General features: G+C 37.9%; 1 protein-coding gene across 3 annotated transcripts in view; it reads right to left on the bottom strand.

Moving 5' to 3' along the window:
* Positions 1–105: 105 nt before the first annotated feature.
* Positions 106–18,587, bottom strand: part of UBE2D1 (ubiquitin conjugating enzyme E2 D1) — a 20,071-nt gene continuing 1,589 nt past the window's right edge. Inside the window, exons 1-8 of one of the 3 annotated variants that reach the window (XM_085302029.1) lie at positions 16,571–16,617; positions 10,603–10,666; positions 10,474–10,505; positions 8,190–8,307; positions 7,603–7,680; positions 7,195–7,300; positions 5,950–6,043; positions 106–508 (exon numbers count right to left, since the gene is read on the bottom strand). In XM_085302029.1, the coding sequence (XP_085158155.1) occupies positions 433–508; positions 5,950–6,043; positions 7,195–7,300; positions 7,603–7,680; positions 8,190–8,240 (405 nt within the window). In that variant the 5' untranslated portion in view covers positions 8,241–8,307; positions 10,474–10,505; positions 10,603–10,666; positions 16,571–16,617 and the 3' untranslated portion in view covers positions 106–432. Of the gene's footprint in view, positions 509–1,950; positions 2,852–5,949; positions 6,044–7,194; positions 7,301–7,602; positions 7,681–8,189; positions 8,308–10,473; positions 10,506–10,602; positions 10,667–11,963; positions 12,108–16,570; positions 16,618–18,587 lie in introns of those variants that run through there. The other 2 variants (XM_085302028.1, XM_085302027.1) reach the window with 2 other exon arrangements.

Genomic DNA, 18,587 nt, shown 5'->3' with positions numbered 1-18,587 from the left:
CGGGCGCTGGGCTCGCGCTGCCTCCCCCGGGAAGCGGCGCGCCGCGGCCGGCCGCAGGACGCGCCCCCAGCCCCGCTTCCCTGCAGCAAAGCAGCGCACACACGCTTTCTCGCACTTTCCTTCCAGGTTTATTTTCGTTTAGGCCCTCGGGCGATAGAACCGGGCGGAAAATAACACGCGGACCAAAAACCAATGAAAGAGAAGCTGACCAACAGTAGCCAAAACCGGCCAGGATAAAAGCGAATAGACTTCTATTCCAGGGCAGAGCACCGGCTCCCACCAGGACCGGGAGCAGCAGAGCGAGGGGTGAACTACCGTTTTCCTTGTTTCCATCACAGTAAGACTCGCAGGATCGAGCAGCCTTTCAACTGTCCAAGAGGAAGGACTGCACRCTACTGTGAAGGGATTGGCAGAACTCTGGAGGGGGTTATTTCAGTGTACGAAGGCTGGCCAACTCTTTGACAGACTGCTCAAATTCAGCACAGATGTTATTTCACAAGCAGAAGGTCTAAATTAAGAGAAGCATGAGAAGCAAAGACTTTACTTCAGCTTAAATGCCTCTAAAACAACATGCCCATAATGATTTATAAAAATACRCTGTGAACAGAGTATGTCCGAGTCTCAAGTACTTCAGTCCCCCCCCCCYTTTTTTTGTTAAGTTTTCAATCATCCTCCTTGTCTTGCACTGTGATGGAAAGTCATTCTTACATGTATGGCATACAACTGAAAGATTAGCAATTGGGAATATAAACATTTTYGAAACAGCCCAAATACATATCAGTAAACCAAAGAAAGTGAGTATTCTGAGATACAAGTCAAACTTCCAGTTTCACACAGTTCAATACAGATATTGCAAATGTTTAAATAACGTCTAGTACAAGCACATCACTAACAGCCTGGAAAAATTAAAAGCTCTGGCAGCACATTCTGAGTCAGAATTTTCTACCACTCATTTAGCAGTAAGTATAAATAACAATGGCTTTATCTTCCTAGCTACATTGTTCTAGTTCAAGTATAGTGAAGCACTTATTCTAATAACCAAAAAAAAAGTTTTTCTTCAACAAATGAAATACTGTTACAACCTAAAGTGAACAGGGACATTTTAAGATTAATAAAGGCCAGTGTCCATCATGCTTTTGTTTCAAAAGTCATTACTGGGTCATAGATAAAACCATAGCACAGAAGCAACATCTTCCAGTATGCAACCAGCTTATGCCATTATAGACAGTAAGTCAGCAAGCATGAAGATACAAATATTCCTCTGGTAGGAGAAAAGATCTGACTGTGCATGCTTTCCTCCCACATCCCGGATTCCAGTTTGACATTCACTGCAGTAAAAAGCAAAYATTTTGTCTTCTTAAAAATGTATTTTCCTGTGATGGCAGATTTCCCAACTGGAAGACACTTCTGGTTAATGTGCAGGGTACAGAGCAAAGTGTTAGTCATGCATTTTTATTTACAGATACCTACAGAGAATTTATGTTAAGAAATGAAAATTCTTCTGTTTTTAATGCATTTTATAAGAAAAGATTGCTTCTCCCCAGTGCCACTGGTTTGCTATATGAATAGTCTGAAACAACTGAAGTAACAGTTGATAATTTAGCTTCAATTGTAAGAAATTTACTGTAACATTCCAATATTGCAAATACACCACCTTAAGTAAAGTGTTTGGTGCCCAAACACTTGTGGTATTTCCTCAGTAAACAGATGTATAATTCTCAATTAAATTAGTTGAAGTCCTATATAAAGCAATGGTTATAGCTTGCTAAGTAAATGCTATAAAGCTAGCATACAAATCAACCTTAACAAAGTTTGCAGTAATATCAGAGGCATGGCCTTATTCCCCCTTTGCCTACAATACACATGCATACTTAATATTTTGATTTTCAAATGTTAGAGAAAGCACTTTAAGGATATGTATGAGTTAAAAAAAAAAAAAGCCAAGAGGAGTAGTAGAAAATGCATTTTATTTATATGGAAAAGGCTACATTTAGATTTGTAAAAGGTCTGTGAGAATGTTATGTCACCCACAGGGAAAAATCAGTTGTGAATAGCAACAAAATGGTTACATATCTTTCTATATAGCAGTGCAATTAGTTCACATTGCAATAAAATTAAGTCAAGTATGCAACAGAATCAAAACTAAGTGTTTCTCCATAATCAGCGTGCTAGGAATTACAGTGCAAAGATCGTTTTAGGTTTTAAGAAATCTGCAGTCAGTCTCTAGAATATCCTAACAGGTGGGATACCCCAATTATTTTCATTACTAGCAGTTGTATCTTGTCAACACTGTGCATAAGAAAGTAAGTCTAAAATAAAGTGACTTACATAGTAAATAAAATATTTAGTCTATACAGTAAAAAAAAAATACAAATTATATAAGTGAACTAACAAAATGAAGATTGAACACACTTGTGAAACAGACAAYATCTAAGAGACACACATACAGTATTTATCACGTAAAAACAGCTACTTTTCCCAGCAAAAATAATTTGGTTGCTTTACAACTGCATTATGGATCTTGTAGTCTGAAGATGCAGATGTCCAACTCTTAAAAACCATAATAAATGTCTTCTGCAAGCATACAAAAAAAAAGATAAATACTCTTGTCACAGTCATAAGGTTATTTTTTGGAAGCTTGTTTTCCCTTGTTCCAGAAACACACTTACACAGGTTAAAAAACAAAATGGGGGRAAAAAGGGCATCATGGTACACTGAAGCAGTAAACTGTGCTCCATTTCCTTCTAATTTGAAAAAAAATAKAATTTACAGTACTCTGTAGTATATGAAAAAGTCTTCACAAGCTTACATTGCATATTTCTGAGTCCATTCTCTTGCATGTCTGTTGTATCTGTACGTGCAGAAAGAAGGCATTATAGTGAAGATCTGTTAGTGACACAATGACAATGCCCACGTATTTGCTTAATACAGATATTACTGAGCCTATCACTTCTTAGGATTGATTCATATAATGTTAAAAGTCTAAAAGCCAAATAACACATACCCACTGTATGTTCAGCTTCTAAGGCTTCTAAGACTTACCCAAAGAATTTTGACTCAAGCTCAGAGCAGTCTTAGGTTTTAATACAGGTTTGTATAAAAATGCATATCAGTGTGCATATCTCACTTGTATTTCACAGAGAGTTCCCTTACTTGCACATTAATAGGAATTTGTTATTGATTATTCCTAAATGTGTATGCAATCTCACAATGCTTTCTTTCATAGCATGAAATTCAGTACAATTAACCGATTTTCAAAAGAATGGGGATGGAAAGCTTTTTGAGGAAACTTGTAGTTATTTGCATTAATTCTGAAATAGAGGCTTTTTTCTTATTATTATTCTCCTTTCTGTACTGCCATCTGAACTTAAAAGAAAAATTTCTCAAAAAAAAAATTGTGACTAGATTTTACCTCTTGGGTCTTTTCCTTCTGGCATGAAGCTAACTAGCACTCCCACAGGTAAGTGTTCTCAGAGAATCAGTAACCGTCCCTTCAGTCCTTACGTTTGCTACATTCCACTCTTCAGGCTAGCTTAAYCTTCTTCTGGGTTCTTCAAATGAAACACTGAAAAGTTCTCATCCTCCAAACTATTTCTTGAGTTCAGTGTACCAAACTACATATTACTGGTGTTGCTAAGAATATGCTACCACACAAATCTTTGTATTTTTAGTATATGCTAAAAAAGAGATGCTCATATATAACAACTATACCTTTCATTTCCCAGATCTGAGATAAGATTAAAAAATTAATACATGATTATCATAAAAAGATAAGCGCTTTAGTCAAGAATTTCCCATTCTCTGTATATCCCACAACGATTAAGTTCCTAGTTTTGGAGATGGAGAAGTATGGCTTCTTCACTTCAGTCACAAACAGGAGGCATGATGGCTGAAAGCAGTATTGAATAAGCAGATAGGCAGAGGCTGAGGCACATCCTCAACTTTAAAACTATTTGCCTTGCAGTGCAGGCCACAGAGTTCAAGCCYTTCAGAAGTGGAGTACATGACTGAACTGTATCAGACATAGAACTGTCAGAAAAAAAGGCCATTTTAATAATTCTCACTCTGGTCAAGATGCTCATTCCAAATCCTAGATCACAGACTTCCATCAAACTTCTACCTCATTCCTCTATCCAGTCCTCAAGGTTAAAGCAATACTTAAATCTTCATGAGCTGTGATACGCGATGAACCATAAGCCATTTCCATATATCTCAACAAGTTCTTCAATGGCTCAGCACTAAAAAACACCAGATCAGCAATTCTTCTGGATATCACACAAAAATTCCAGAGAATATGAAACAGGGAGTCTAACAATTGAAACAGCTAACAGCAATTTTACCAACAAACAGCCTAAGTGCCAAGGATAAAATGACCTGCCACAAGCTAAATTCATGACAATTTCAGCAGCATCTGACAAGAAGTCAGATAATCAGTGGTGTTTAGGCTACTCATGAAYGCATTGCATGGCTAGGACTAATTTCGTGTTGAAGCCACCAGAAATTTTGTGGTGGAATCATTTTGGGAAAGGTTATTTCATYGTTGGTAAATCAGGACTCACACTGGATGTGGCTGGAAAACCTTAGAACCTCCTACCCTTTGTTACTGTCCTAACTTGATCTCTTCATTCAGGCTTCCTTACTCTCACACACACCTAGGAAAGCATCAGGCACAAAAATGCTGTTAGAGAAGATAGTTCAGGCCATACTGGTAAGATTACATCCTGGATTGTGCTCAAAATACCTAAAGCAGCAGAGTTCCGCAGAATCTCCCAGTAGTAAGCAGAGTAATTTTTCCTTCCTGGATCACTGGATCTGTAACCTTTTTTATGCATRAAGTATAACTTTTAAGCTTGGGGAAAATAAATAAGCTGATATACCAGCAGAAAGCAGCAAAGATACAAAATCACTCAGAAGCAATATTTTCTCCATGCACCCCTTCAGAAACCATGCAGTCTAATCTGCAGAGTAAGAGGCCTGAGTTTCCAGCCACCCACATCTGCAACRAACTCTCAAGAAATCAATGCCTAAGTTTGCTCAGCTATCCACAGACTTCACTACTCAAAGTCTGAGTGCCCAGAGGAATCACTCTCTAGAAGCACCGCTCTGGAAAGAAACGTCATTATGCCAAAGCACTGGACTTGCTAGTGACCGTTAAATCCTGCTATCTGATTTCTGTGAGGGTTCAGCCGTGGACGTAGTTATATCACAGCATTTCAAAACCCTCCTTAGGAGTGATGTACAACAGGAAGAAGTCAGCAAGCATCAAAACTGAACTTTGGCAAATCCAGGTGGTTCCGCACTAGAAGTAAAAGACCCAAGAATAGAAATTTCCATCAGTACAATACTTCTAGAGTTAAAACTTTGGGATCAAAACTGATTTTGATTTGAGAAGTACATAATACTTCAGTTATATGCCATCCATGTTACCTTCCCAGTACTAGAAACTTCCCACAATTTGTGCAGTTGTTCCAGAAAGTAGAAAGAGGTTCTTTTCCTCTGTAAGATGTTGCAATTCACAGTATATGTGACACTAACACTAAAAAAAGCTGAATACTAGCCTATGCTACATTTATAAAACTGTGTCAAATCATATGTTCCACAGTTCACRTCTAACTTTTTACCAAATGCACAAGTTCTACAACTGCAGGGCCACTATAGCAACAAATAATTTAAGAAGGGATTTCTTCAGGCAACAAAAAAAGGAATATAAATGTTCAATGTCACAGTGTGAATGTTTTGTGCAACTTTAAATACAAAAAATGAGTATCCAACAGTTGCCTGCTTGCCATTCCATGGATAGATATCTTCAAGATTTAAACATCTAAACCTTTATACTGTAAAAATCTATGAAAAGACTATCTTGGAAAGGTAAGGTAGAAGGTTGTATTCCAGATAAGCATCTGTAACTACCACGCACACACAAAATATGCATATCTATGTTATACTCACTTTTCCTTGTCTGACTTGTAGATCTGTGCAATATCTGGTACTAAAGGATCATCTGGATTAGGATCACAAAGTAAGGAGCATATGGACAATAAAACTAAGAAAGAAGAAAAAAAGAGACACTAGATCAAACAAGTTAGTTTGCTTTATTTCTACAGATCTATAATACATTCCAATACACTGAAGTCGGGGGGGGGGGGAAGGGAGCAGAAGGTTGGAAAGGAATAGTTCTTSATTATACAAGACCAGGACTATCTTTTTTGATCACTAACCTAGACAGCTTGCAACCCATGTACCTTTTGTAATGACCTCTCTCCCATGCTTTGATCTATGAACATTAAACAAACTACAGRCTATATAGTTCCATGTGAATATTTGATCAACCTAAGCTCCCTTCCACCTCCAATTATTTGTCATTAATGTTACACTACCACACAGCATTAGATTCGTGCACATCCCTCCCCACTTCTGTGCTGACATTTATTCTCTCCTGCACATCAGTATTTCATTCAATTCAATCCAAATATGACTTCCATGTGGGGGATACTTCTACTGAAAACTCAGAGGTTTCATTTAGTCCTAAATGCTGACTGCTAGGCTAGATATAAATGCCAACTCTCATTTCTAAGTGCCTTCTAATTAACTGGAAACAAGATGATTTTTGCTCCGCAATACAAACAGCCAGTTTCTGCGGAGAGCTGGTATCAACAACACACAAGTCATGCCTTCAGCAGCTAAATAAGGAAAGTCTTAAACTTAATTTTACTCAGCTTCCGAGATTACTGCACTTGATGGCATGCATGGGCAGCAGCTGCTTTTCTAAGAAAGTATAGCAAACGCACTTGCATAGAACAGTTTTTTTTGGACAGACAATATTTTCTTGCTTGCTTGCACACCAAACAATGACTAAACAACACAATGACATTGTTCTTAAAAGATGCATAATTCAGGGAGCTCTTAAGCACCTAAGCAAGACATGATATTGTTTAAAACTTTGTGTCATCTGACAATTTTCTGTAGTATGACTGAGAGTATGGCTAAGCATTCTGATCGTAAGAAAAGCAATGATAGTACTCACATTTTAAGCAGCTTTAAGTATGACAAAAAGCCTCCAACAAAAGAACTGCCTAACTATAATCTCCATATTGCAAGAATCACCCTGACACTGAAGTAACACACACACACAAAAAACACACACACGGTATCATACGCAATTGCATAAATTCATTAGCACACCTGTGCATTTACCTTTAGATACAGTTAGAGCTGGTGACCACTGTGATCTCAGGATATCAAGACAGATGCTCCCATTGCTGTTTATGTTTGGATGGTATATTTTTGTTGTAAAAGCAATCTAGAATTCAAAACAAAACAAGATGTTAACATCGCATCCTGTTTATTACAGTTTGAATCCTAAAACTGTCTCTTTGACTCCCAGTCATACTAGATTTGCCATACCCAACACATTCTATTGTACAATCTCTCATCCCATCGCTCACTTTTAGGATTCAGTCATATCTATTCGTTCACTACAAACACGTACCCTAGTGCTGGCCTTTCTGGTTTTAGCTCCCTGAAGTGAGCCCCAGACACTAAGAAATTGAAAAAAAAAGCCCTGAACTAGAACTTGCATAACTTCAGAGAGAAAGAACTTACCTTTGGTGGTTTGAAAGGATAGTCTGTTGGAAAGTGTACTGTGAGAAAAAATACTCCTCCTTGATACGCACTATCTGGCTGAAAAAACAAAACCAAAAAAAAAAAAAATTAACACGTCTCAGGTATTTTGGCGCTTCACTTCTGAACGCAGAGAACCTCCCAAAGATGCAAGTATTTTAGAAAATTCCTTTTCCCCACACCCAGTACACAGCCCTCTCAACAGGCTGTGTACTGGGAAGGCTCAGAAATGATGCTGAAGGACTGGCATCCTCCCACTGGCCTGTGGAGCCAACCACAGTTACTACTGCAGCAGCCCAACACAGCTACTGAGTGCTGCCTTCCTCAGGGAGAGAAAGCGAGTGAGCAGTGTTGGACTGGTGGAGTAACAAAGCTGCTGATCCTTCCGCTCCAAACTACCTCCCCTCCTCATTTTCTGGGCTGCAAGGTACTCCTGGAGCTTAGCTCCGGGGCATCAAGGGGAACACAAAACCCAGAGGAGGTCTTTCAGATCCTGCCTCTGTGTGATATCACAGCTTCTCTGCTGTATTCAGGATCTTCCTCCACCTTTAAGCTACAAATATACTTACCTCAAGAAGTGGTTTCTCTTTGCAGATGCAAAGAGTAGGACTTTCCAACATAATTCAGTTGATCATGGTGACATCAGGGAGTTTTAAAACACACAACATCTTTGTGACCTGTACAAATCTGTGAACATGCATTTTGTTAGAGAACATGTGCACAGGTTTATGTCCAGGTTGCACACAGTTAGCAGAGAAGTAACTTTGTTGCAGTCATCTGTTGAGGACACCTTTCCTTCCTATTAATTACAAAAAGGAGGGAAAGTCTCAACTCTAAATGATGGAGAGCAAACCTGTAACTTCTGATTACTGGGAGGGAAAGAATTTCTTTCATTACTTTGATAAGTTTAAAACAGCCATGTAGAGACCCAGCCTCAGCAAAGCTGTCGAACATCAAGTTTTTGGTTTTCTTAAGAGAGAAAAGGTGGCCTGTTTCTAAATGAAAAGTTGACTATAGAAACAAGCACAAGTTACAGCTTTRGAGACAAACGTAATACACAAAGCCACAAATGGTTCATTTTAAGATAAGTCTTCCTACGCACTCAAAATGCAAACAGTGTTGCAATGTAAGACAAGTTATATATAGTGTTGCTAAGAAGTCAGCATTAGGTAACACCAGAAGAGATTGCCACTGTGCTTCCAATTAGGTTTGAAAGCAGTGCTTGCATGCATAGTAAATGGATTTGTCAAAGTTAAAGCAAGCTGAAGATCAGACAAGTTCAGTGTCAGAGAGAAGGTAAAGTGAAGCCATGCTGTGTTTGGCAGGTAGAATATAAAAAACAAACTGATAATGCCCAAAGACAAGAGAGGTTATCCTACATCCATACATCAGAAATGAATTCTGAAAGTAAGCTTTAACTCTATGCTCCCCTCAGTTCTTCAGGAAATATACAGAAAGTACATCTGATTTTCTCATCAAGAAAAAGGATAACATGCTGATAGTGTGGCTTTTCTTTTCGGCAGATAAGGCTGAGAAAGGCTGGCAAGAGATTCTCACTCTTATCCAAAACCAAAGAAATCTAAGGAACCTGAAGGGAAGAAGAGTACATTTTGCCCTACAAGATATTAAAGGTAAAATGCAAACTGGACAAAAAAAAAAAAAAAAAAGAGAGAGAGATGCTTAGTTAAGATTTATGTGCTAGTATTCCCCTTATCCGGGTCACCAGGTCATTCTGAAAGAGACAAGCAGCCCATAAGCTCTTCTTAACTCTACATTCTTTACTGTTTTGCCACTAGCCCTTATGCAGTGCAGAGGGACAAGGGCAGAATGACCCAATGAAGCAACAGTTAGTAAAGAACAATGGCACAATTTTTAGTATCCCATAGAAAAGCTGGTCACAAACAGACGAGTTGCTGCTAGGCCATTGACAAGCCAGGCAACAGGCTCCAGCAGTTCACTAGTAAATTAATAACTCATCTTTCATTGACTCAAAGGAGTTGTGCTGAAGATGCTGAAACACTGTCTCAATGCAGACACAATTCGATTTTCTGCAGCATGTGAGGCTGTATGTCACAGGATTAAGTACTGCCTCAAATTTCCAAGTTACTGCCTGAACCAGAAACTCCTCTTTTCAAGTTAGCAAGAAGTCCAAAAGGAAAAGAGTAGGAATACAAACTTACCATGGTATTGATAAATATCCCATCCCTCAGGTCATGCTCCTCTTCATTCTCTTTACTGAAATCCTTTTCAGGACTCCTTTACCACTTCTTAAACATTCCTACCCTTTCTTACATAATTTCTTTGAAAAGAGTCTTAAGTCTTTAGAGATCTCCCTCAGCCTGAGGAATGCAGGCTTTTTTCTTGTAGAAACCAAAAGCACTCACAATTGCTGGATTACAGCTCCCAAAAGTCAACTGTTTTCGGCAGAGCTACCTCGCGACTATCAAATCAGCTCCAACTATCTGAAAGCCCACACATCTCATCGAGCAACATCGTTCTTGTTTATGTTCATTAACTTTTACATTGGATTACATCAATTATTCCTCCTTTTGCATGGATGACTCTTCCAGAATTGTAATAATTGTCTTTGGAAAGCAAGCTTTTCAGTTCACAGTACACTGTCGTCAATAAACATCTCTGATTTCAGGTACAAGAGGAGGGATTTTTGAAGAGTTATAGAAAGAAACTACTACCACATTACTAAGAACAGCAACAATGACACCCCAAATCTTTAACGTGCACAGGGCACAGCTGAATTTGATTGTCACATTTACATACACCCTGAATGAATCCTTCCATAACCAAAAAGAAAACAAAGTCTACTTTTCTAAAGGGTATGAATTATATACTTACAGGTCCCATAATAGTTGCTTGCCAATGAAACACTGAAAGTCAAAAAGATACAATGATGAGAGTTCTTCTGAGCTTGCGCTTAACTGAAAAAAAAAGGTCAACTGTAGCAATACACTATGAAGAGCTTACGGTCATCTCCAACAGGTCCAGCAGAACAGTGGGCTGGTGGGTCACGCTGCAGATCACTTAGTTCCTGTAAGGAACATACAAATATTTAAACACATCTATGTAAACTAAAGATCATGTAACATCACTTCCAAGAGTGAAAACACACTAAATAGACTTAATGAAATAGAGCTGAAATGTTTTTAAAGGAAAACAGAATGTGAAGTTTTCTTCAATATGAAAAAAACTTTAATGGGTAAAATCCAGTAAGACAATATTATGCTACCAATAGCTGAAAGTACACAACAGTCATAATCAAGTTCATAATAAATTGGATCTACAGAAATTTCACCGTAAAGGCAGGAAAAAAAATGAAGAAAAATGAAGGGTTAATCAATTTCTCACTAAGCTCACTGCTTAATTTAGAAATTGTTGGGCTAATCTGACTGTTCCTTTAGCTTCTGATTTTACAAGAGCTTCTTGTACCGGTCTAATCTGTATATATTAGCCAAGTTAAACTAGCTAAAAGCTAAAGTGCTTGCAATTTTCCTAGAAACAGAATATGAATGTATCACGAAAGTTCTTAAGTAAACTAGAAAAACAAAGGAAAAATATTAGTGTAACACTTTATTTAATGTACCTTAATTTAATTCTCCACATAATCTTTTTTAAAAATTATTTCTAAGAAAACTCAAGAACGTTGACATTTTAGAGAAGCATTCAGAATAGTTTCTGCAGCTCATCTTATTTCTTTTACAGAAGTCTACACAGTCTCAAATAACTTAAAATTATTACTTAATTATGCACAAACATCACAGCTTTTTGTTCAATTAATCATCACTATATCAAATACAAGACAAGCCAGGCATTAATGCTGGTTTGTTTTCTTTGTCTAACTCTCTCTGTTACTTTATGTCTAAACTTTCTCTATACTAAGAACAAGCTACTTATTTTTTCCATTTCCTAGTCAATAGGAACTCTGTTGCTCTAAGTTTAATGGTTACGTGTAAAGATTTCTATTGAATTAACCTAAAAGAATTGCTCTAAGTCTATGTTCCTAAGCCACTCAACTGATTACTCAGGACATATACCTTTAAGTCAACTACAGAAATAACGGGGTCTGCAAATATCTCCTTGAGTTTAGCTTAAGGAATAGCAGTGAAAACATCTCCAAACAAAAATCATTAATCAAGACAACTATTTCCAATAAATAAATAAATAAATAAATAAAGGTTTAAATTGGAGCAAAGTCTGTTTAACTTAGAGTAAAATTCACGAATATACTGTGATCAGACGTAATGTACAGTTTGAAGGATTAAAACTCTGTAGTCAACTGCAGGGATGTATTCATCCAATTACGGCATCCAGTAAACAGTTCAACTCACATAGTACTTCATGGCATCTCATTTCCCAGGAAACAAGGTGCAAATGCTTGGCACCTAAATTCAGCTACACTTTTTACAGGTCCCCTCTTGCTCTTGAATTTAAGCAAATGCACTGCCACAAATCTTCACCCAGTTAGTAGAGTAGTAAAACACTATTTGCTCTGAAGTTACTCCTCACAAACTTTGTGATTGAAATATACAGTTCTTCGACATAGGGAAATAGTTCARGTTGCTAACTAGTTTTATCCATCTGCCCCAATTTTATTCTGTTGGTGAAATCATATGCTATTCCAGAAACAACACTCCAGGCTAGACTTTAACCAACAAAAGCAATAGCAAAAGCCTTTAAAAGTGCAGTTTCCCTTTTAATCTGAGGATTCAAGTTTCACTGAAGGAGTGATATAGAGAACCAGTAATCCAGGCAAAGCCAAGTCACTGCCAGTACAAAAAGGGAATCAACAAGTCTCAAATTTCCAGGAGTCATGAGAGTTGCAGCAAGCAGCAGCAGAGCAGTTACAACCACTGTCTACTCTATTTTGCAACTGAAGACCTAACCCAAAATAAGATTACATTTTGTACAGATGCCAAAGAAATGTCACCTGCACGATACTGCTAGCTGAAGTGAAGAACTCAAAGCCTGAAATCAAGTGTTTTATAGCAGTTATGAATGACTACTAAATTAACTGCAGTGATGGAAAAAACGTGTAGCCTAACTCCCCAGAATGTCTATAACTTACACAAACATTTCCTTAGGCATGTGTGAACATTACTACAGCTGCTAGACAAGCACTCAACAGTTCTGCAGTCTAAAATGACATTTCTAGTTGTTAGCTGCTTTCTCAAGCACACTCAAAAAACATACGAATTGCTTTTTCATTCATATATACATGTGCACTTCAAAAATGAGAGCAGTATTCACGGATACAYTAAGAGAGCTTAAGCAGATGGGAAAAATAAAGCCTGATCCTGACAGAGCAAATTTAGGCCACATTTTCCAGTCATGAGAAGTAATGTACTGAAGTTCATGTTTTTTTAAAAAAAACAAATAGTAACAAGATCAAACCTTTTAAGTTGAATTTGACAGAGAACATTTTGAGGCTTTATACACTGAAGCTCAGATCACAGTATGATAAAAATCAAAGAATGATTTTGCTTTATACTGTCAGAGTAATGATACTGGCTAAGCTTCACACTCAAAGCAAAATTATCCTGAGAGCTGTAAGATTTAGGCTTTAGGCTTCCCTACATCTTTTGAAAAGCTGTAAGGACATCATCAGAATRTCCCTTATGAGTCAGGCTGACCACTGACATGTCCCTGTCCAGAGCTGAACACTATAAAATATCTGAGTGTAAAGATTCTCTTGTGTAAGTAGAACTACATAAACTGCTTCATAACTTTATATACTGGCAAGAGAAAGAGCTGTTAATTCCACGAATTCTCTACACAAAACAGCAAGTGTACTCTTCACAAGAAAGAAAACCTTTCCGTGTCAAGGCACAAGGCTGACGAGCTACAAAACAGAACGAGCTGAAGCCTCATTGAGAAGTGCAAAAGAACTGCATGTAAGGCTAACTGATTAGACCATCCACACCAAAAACATTCCTATAATTTTCAGTCAGCTGTTTCTGGCCTTTCTATCCATGTTTTATGGATTATCATCTTGCTGCTGCACTGTGCATGCCCGGTTGCTTGCCTGCACTGATATTTTTAGWCATTGGTAAAGAAAATGCTGGTGCAAGGCTTTGATGTAGGTAGGCGATTGAACAGGATCTACACCTCAAAGCAGTGCAGGTTCTGCTTCAAAAGAGAGAATCAGCACTGTGGTTTACAGCATCCACCAGTGCAATATCTCTTTAATGAGCATATGCAAAAACACAGCATAAAAGCATCTATCAGGAACTCCAACACATGCCAAAATTTATTCTGTTCTGCAATATTTTTCTTTGCTTGAGAATATTAGAAGATTGATTCCTATTAGCATCCCTATTTCTGTACAAAGTTATCATGGCCTTTCTGGGATAAAGCACTAATTTTCTACCTCTAACTAGTCACAATGAATGGGCACAACAGTAAGCTTTTTGTCATGTTTAAACCACCAAACATCAGCAGAACACAAAAGCAAATGGGACTGATCAAGTATAGCTAATACAGTAATACTAATGATACAAACGTTAGACAATTACTAGTGGAGATGGATACAGCTAAACCTCCAAYTTATCACCTTTCACTGCACCATATCCACATTAGAATGAACAGTTCTGAGGACAGCATGAGACAAAAATTAAAAAAAAACAATCAAGTTTAGCAGATAATAAAAAAAAGTTTATATATTCCGCAGGAAGTTATACATGCTAAAAATACTGTTGCATGTGCAGACCGTCACTCATTGTCACAGTTTACCATCTTTATACTCTTAAGAAATTTATGCTATATTAAAGAGGTGCCAGGAAAGCTTTTTGCTTCAGAACYCTGGAAGGACCAATTAAACAGTTAATATACTTCAATAGCAGTCAGAGTTTTGTCCTAAAAAAGCTACCGGAACAAGATGAAAAGGATGCTTTGATAACAGGAGGATAAGCATCCTTATCATAGTACTCATGGACACTCACTGCCTATCAGCCCCCAAAATATCTCATTTATTTGCAATTCTTAAGAGAAAAAAAAATCAGAAAAAAAGCCTAGAGGCTATCAAAAGACTGAAATCAATGGCAGGCAGCATCACTAAAAGCTACTTTAATTTTCTAAGATACATGCAGCCACGACTAGTGCCTCTTTTTCCTGCCACATTACTTAAAACAGAGGTTTTTAAACCTGCCAGCTATGTTCTTCATTTCTTGCACAAAATGCACTGTAGACCACAGACTTGCTTCTTTACAATTCCATACATACACTGCTGCTATAAGATTAATGGCTTTTGGAATCATCTGTCCAAAAAGCACCTAAAGGCAGAGATCATGCTCAAAGACTAGTTAAGGTGTCTCTGTTCTGCATTAATCTGGTAAAGGTAAAGCAAACAAATATTTATCAGAACATTTCTCAAATAGACAGTAAAGTTCTATGACTAGTATACATTCTATTTTTATATATTGCTTTAATGCAAAAAAATATTGCTGCAGTATCACAGCCRAAGTTTTGAAAGCAAATTTAAATATTTCACATTATGGCTCCCAAGAAGTTTCCTCAGTGTTTATTACCATCCAAAGAAAGAACGCAATAGTTTAAAATCCCAATTTAAGCCACAAGTGTTGACAAAATTTTATCTGAGTTTACAGTAACAAAAGTTATTTTCAATCTATTTTGTTATTTCAAAAAGATTCGTGTTGATACATTCTGTTAGTGTAGGGCTATACAAAATACACATCAAAACAAACAGACAAGTAGTTCAATGGCATATTTAAATGTTTGAATGCTTCTTTTCTCATTGAGTTGTGGGAGAAAAAACAATCAAGCACTATGCACTAACAGGAAAAAAAAAACAACAGCTATTTTAAAATCAGGCTTCAAATGTGTGAGAATATAATTTGATGCTGTTTTCAAAAGCAACTCTTCTAACCAAACGAGTCCAGGGCTTTTTATGCTTGTGAGAGCAAGTGAATACCATTTTTGCACATTTCTCCAAATTGACTGAACCACTAACAAATAGAAGAAACTGCATTCCCACTATTAACATGAGAAGAGCACCAAGAAGTAATGGATTTACAACTAAAGTATATTCTCAACTGTGATAGTGAACCAACAGCGTAACAAGCTCACAATTAGACATGTAAACAAAGAATTATGAACAGAAACCTGAAGAAAATGGTTCTCCACAGGAATGACAAATAGAACTAAGCTAAAAAACAACTTATATAACCTGAGAGCCTGAACATTTTCTACTTAGCACAGCAACAATGGCATCTCAATTTTCAGAGCTGGTAACAGTAAAAAGGCTTCTTTGCGGAATATCCTCTCCCAAATAATTAAAAACCTATACTATTTGCTTCTTTCTCATAATTTGCAGCAACTGGAGTTTACAATGGCCACAATAACGAGGATTATTCTTTCAGTGGTATCTCACAGACTACACAGAAGCCGCTCCTACCCCAAGGAGCTTCCATTCTGTGTAAAGTATACAGGGCAATCTAAGGGTTTTCTCAGCACAGAAACATATTGCCTCTCTTTCAAAGGGCAAAGCAAAGCACTGACAAGGTAAACCGATACAGACTCCTCAGCTTAAGATGAATTAGAAACTCTAGCCCTGGTGAACTCCGAGATGAATTTGTCACAGAGCTGGCAATCACTGCTATGCTTAGGCAGCAAGAGTTCATGTCCTCACTGCTATTCCACTCTCAGTGCTGATCTAGAAACACCTTCATGTGCAGTATCAGCTGTTTATTAGTTATGCAGTTGTATTATGCTAGGGAACTGTCTACAAATTAAACACCTTTTTATTATTAGAAATACATCTTCTCACTGAAGTCTGCAAGTTGTACACCTTCAAAGAGTYGCTTCTCAAAAGACAATACTGCAAGGCAGATGAATGAAATAAAGGATGAAATGACACACAACATAATGGCAAAATTAGCTAGGAGCCCCAAGCAATACAAGACAACGTATGCTAACTTACTAATGTTCACTGTGTGTTGCAGCTCTGGTTCCTCAGTTGATGCTACCATCTTGACCGCACAAATCATCAGATATATTGTGAACAAACACTCAAGCTCACTACCGCAATCCCATAGCTATGTTAGAATACAATTCTGAACCACTGCATGCACGTGCAAGCTTAACCAGAGGCAGTATGTCTCGACTGACAAGTTCCCAAGGAATACCATCCTGTTTGTTCTCCAAAAAGAGTTCCTCTACGCAATTTGTGAAAGCACTAAGTCTTTATGGCATGTCCTCTACTCCAGATTTCATCTCCCTCTACCCTTGAGATGCATCATAACTATCAATCTATACAGTCAAGCTAAAACATCTGGAAATTAGATGGGATAAGCATACCACCACACAAATACATTCCATCTAGCACTAGCTTTTCCAGGCTTGTAACCTTCAAGAAAACCCTACACATTACAGTGACATCAAGATAGTTTGTCTTTACAAACATTTTCCCCCTCATTTTAACTTCCAATTTGAAAGAATTCTATTTCCTTGCCACTGTCTTCTTCCCCAGTAAGGACTTGTGAAGATACTGTTTTGGAGGTAGACTGGCAACCAAGTCCCTCTGGTAGCAGTATCTTCCTACCCTGGAAAGGCAGCCGAGAGCAATGAGGGAAGTCAATAAAAAAAAAAAAGAGAGAGAGAGAGAAAGAAAACAAATTCAGCAGCAGTCATTTCTGCACCAAATTAGAAGCAAGAAGTACCTAGCATGGAATCCAGTCTCAACTCTTCAGGTAGCTCCTTCCACAATACTCCTTCAAATTTCAGACAAAACTATCATGCAATTGGGAAATCTTATACAACCTTGACTTCAGGATCTCAATCAGAATTTCTTTTTTTCAAATAGCAGAAAAAAAGCTAATACAGCTAACACAATAAAAAAAATACTCTTGGTGCGATGATTTGCTCACAGATTTCACATCTATCCAACATAAAATTYGCAAAATGTCACATTAAAGTAAATTGTGGCTTTACAATACATATGGAAATCTCTAAAGCAGAAAAAGAAGTTACGTAAGAAAAGTGATAAAAGAAATAATACAGGAAACAACTCTACTCCACTAGGACCACATTTGGAAAACCACGAACTATTTATCACTTAATCTGGAAAACACTAGTGAACTACTAGGCTTTCCACCTCCTCCACGCCTGTCATCTTAGCAAAAAAAAAAAAAAAAAAATGCTGAACAAGAAAGGGAAAGAGAATGTATCCAGGACAATTCTCTTCTTATAAGCACAAGGATGAGGACATACTCAAAGAAAAGGTAAGAAATTAAAAATCCACAAAAGGCAAAATGTTCACAAAATATGCCAACGTGTGACAGAGGTCACTGCTAGAGAACTGCATTCACTTAATCATATTTGAAATACTAACTATACAAATGTGACATTCCTAACAAATAAATGATTCTAAGTAGCCAAAGTCTCCCTAAATAACTGTGGTACCTACAAAGATATAATAAAATCCGCAGCATGAGACCTGACCTGTGGTAGAAATTCATACAAGTAACTTCTGTATCGCAGAGTATACCAAGGCTGCTCGCTGCAGGGTGAACTGCTCTTTACGCAATTCACCTTCTGTAACGCCTATATATCCAAGCAGAACAAGAAACCACAGCACCGTAGCAGGACCGGGAGAGCCCAAGTGACTAAGCGCTGCGTGAACAGAACAACACATACTTTATAACACAGCCAACACATGAACGGCTAACTAAATGCCTCTGTTTACTACTCGTAAGGCCTTTTTGTCTCCGCGGCACAACAACCGGTCAGGTCTCGCAAACAAAAGGAGTCGCTCCTCACTTAAAACCCGCCCTTCGGCGAGTATCGCCCAAAGCGGGCTACACCCGGAGGTCACCGCAAGCGCCGGCCCCAGGCCACTTCCAACTGTGGGAAAACTTGCGCGCCGCGCGGAACGGGCCAGCTGAACCGGGCATAACGCAGCCTAACGCTGCCCCTCGGAGGCGGCGGCCGCGAGGGCC

This window comes from Rhea americana, unplaced genomic scaffold (assembly GCF_003343005.1).
Source record: "Rhea americana isolate MKP2758 unplaced genomic scaffold, rheAme1 scaffold_183, whole genome shotgun sequence".
Lineage (NCBI taxonomy): Eukaryota > Metazoa > Chordata > Aves > Rheiformes > Rheidae > Rhea > Rhea americana.
The sequence above is the reverse complement of the archived record's forward strand: the minus strand, read 5'-3'. Positions and strand labels throughout refer to the sequence as shown.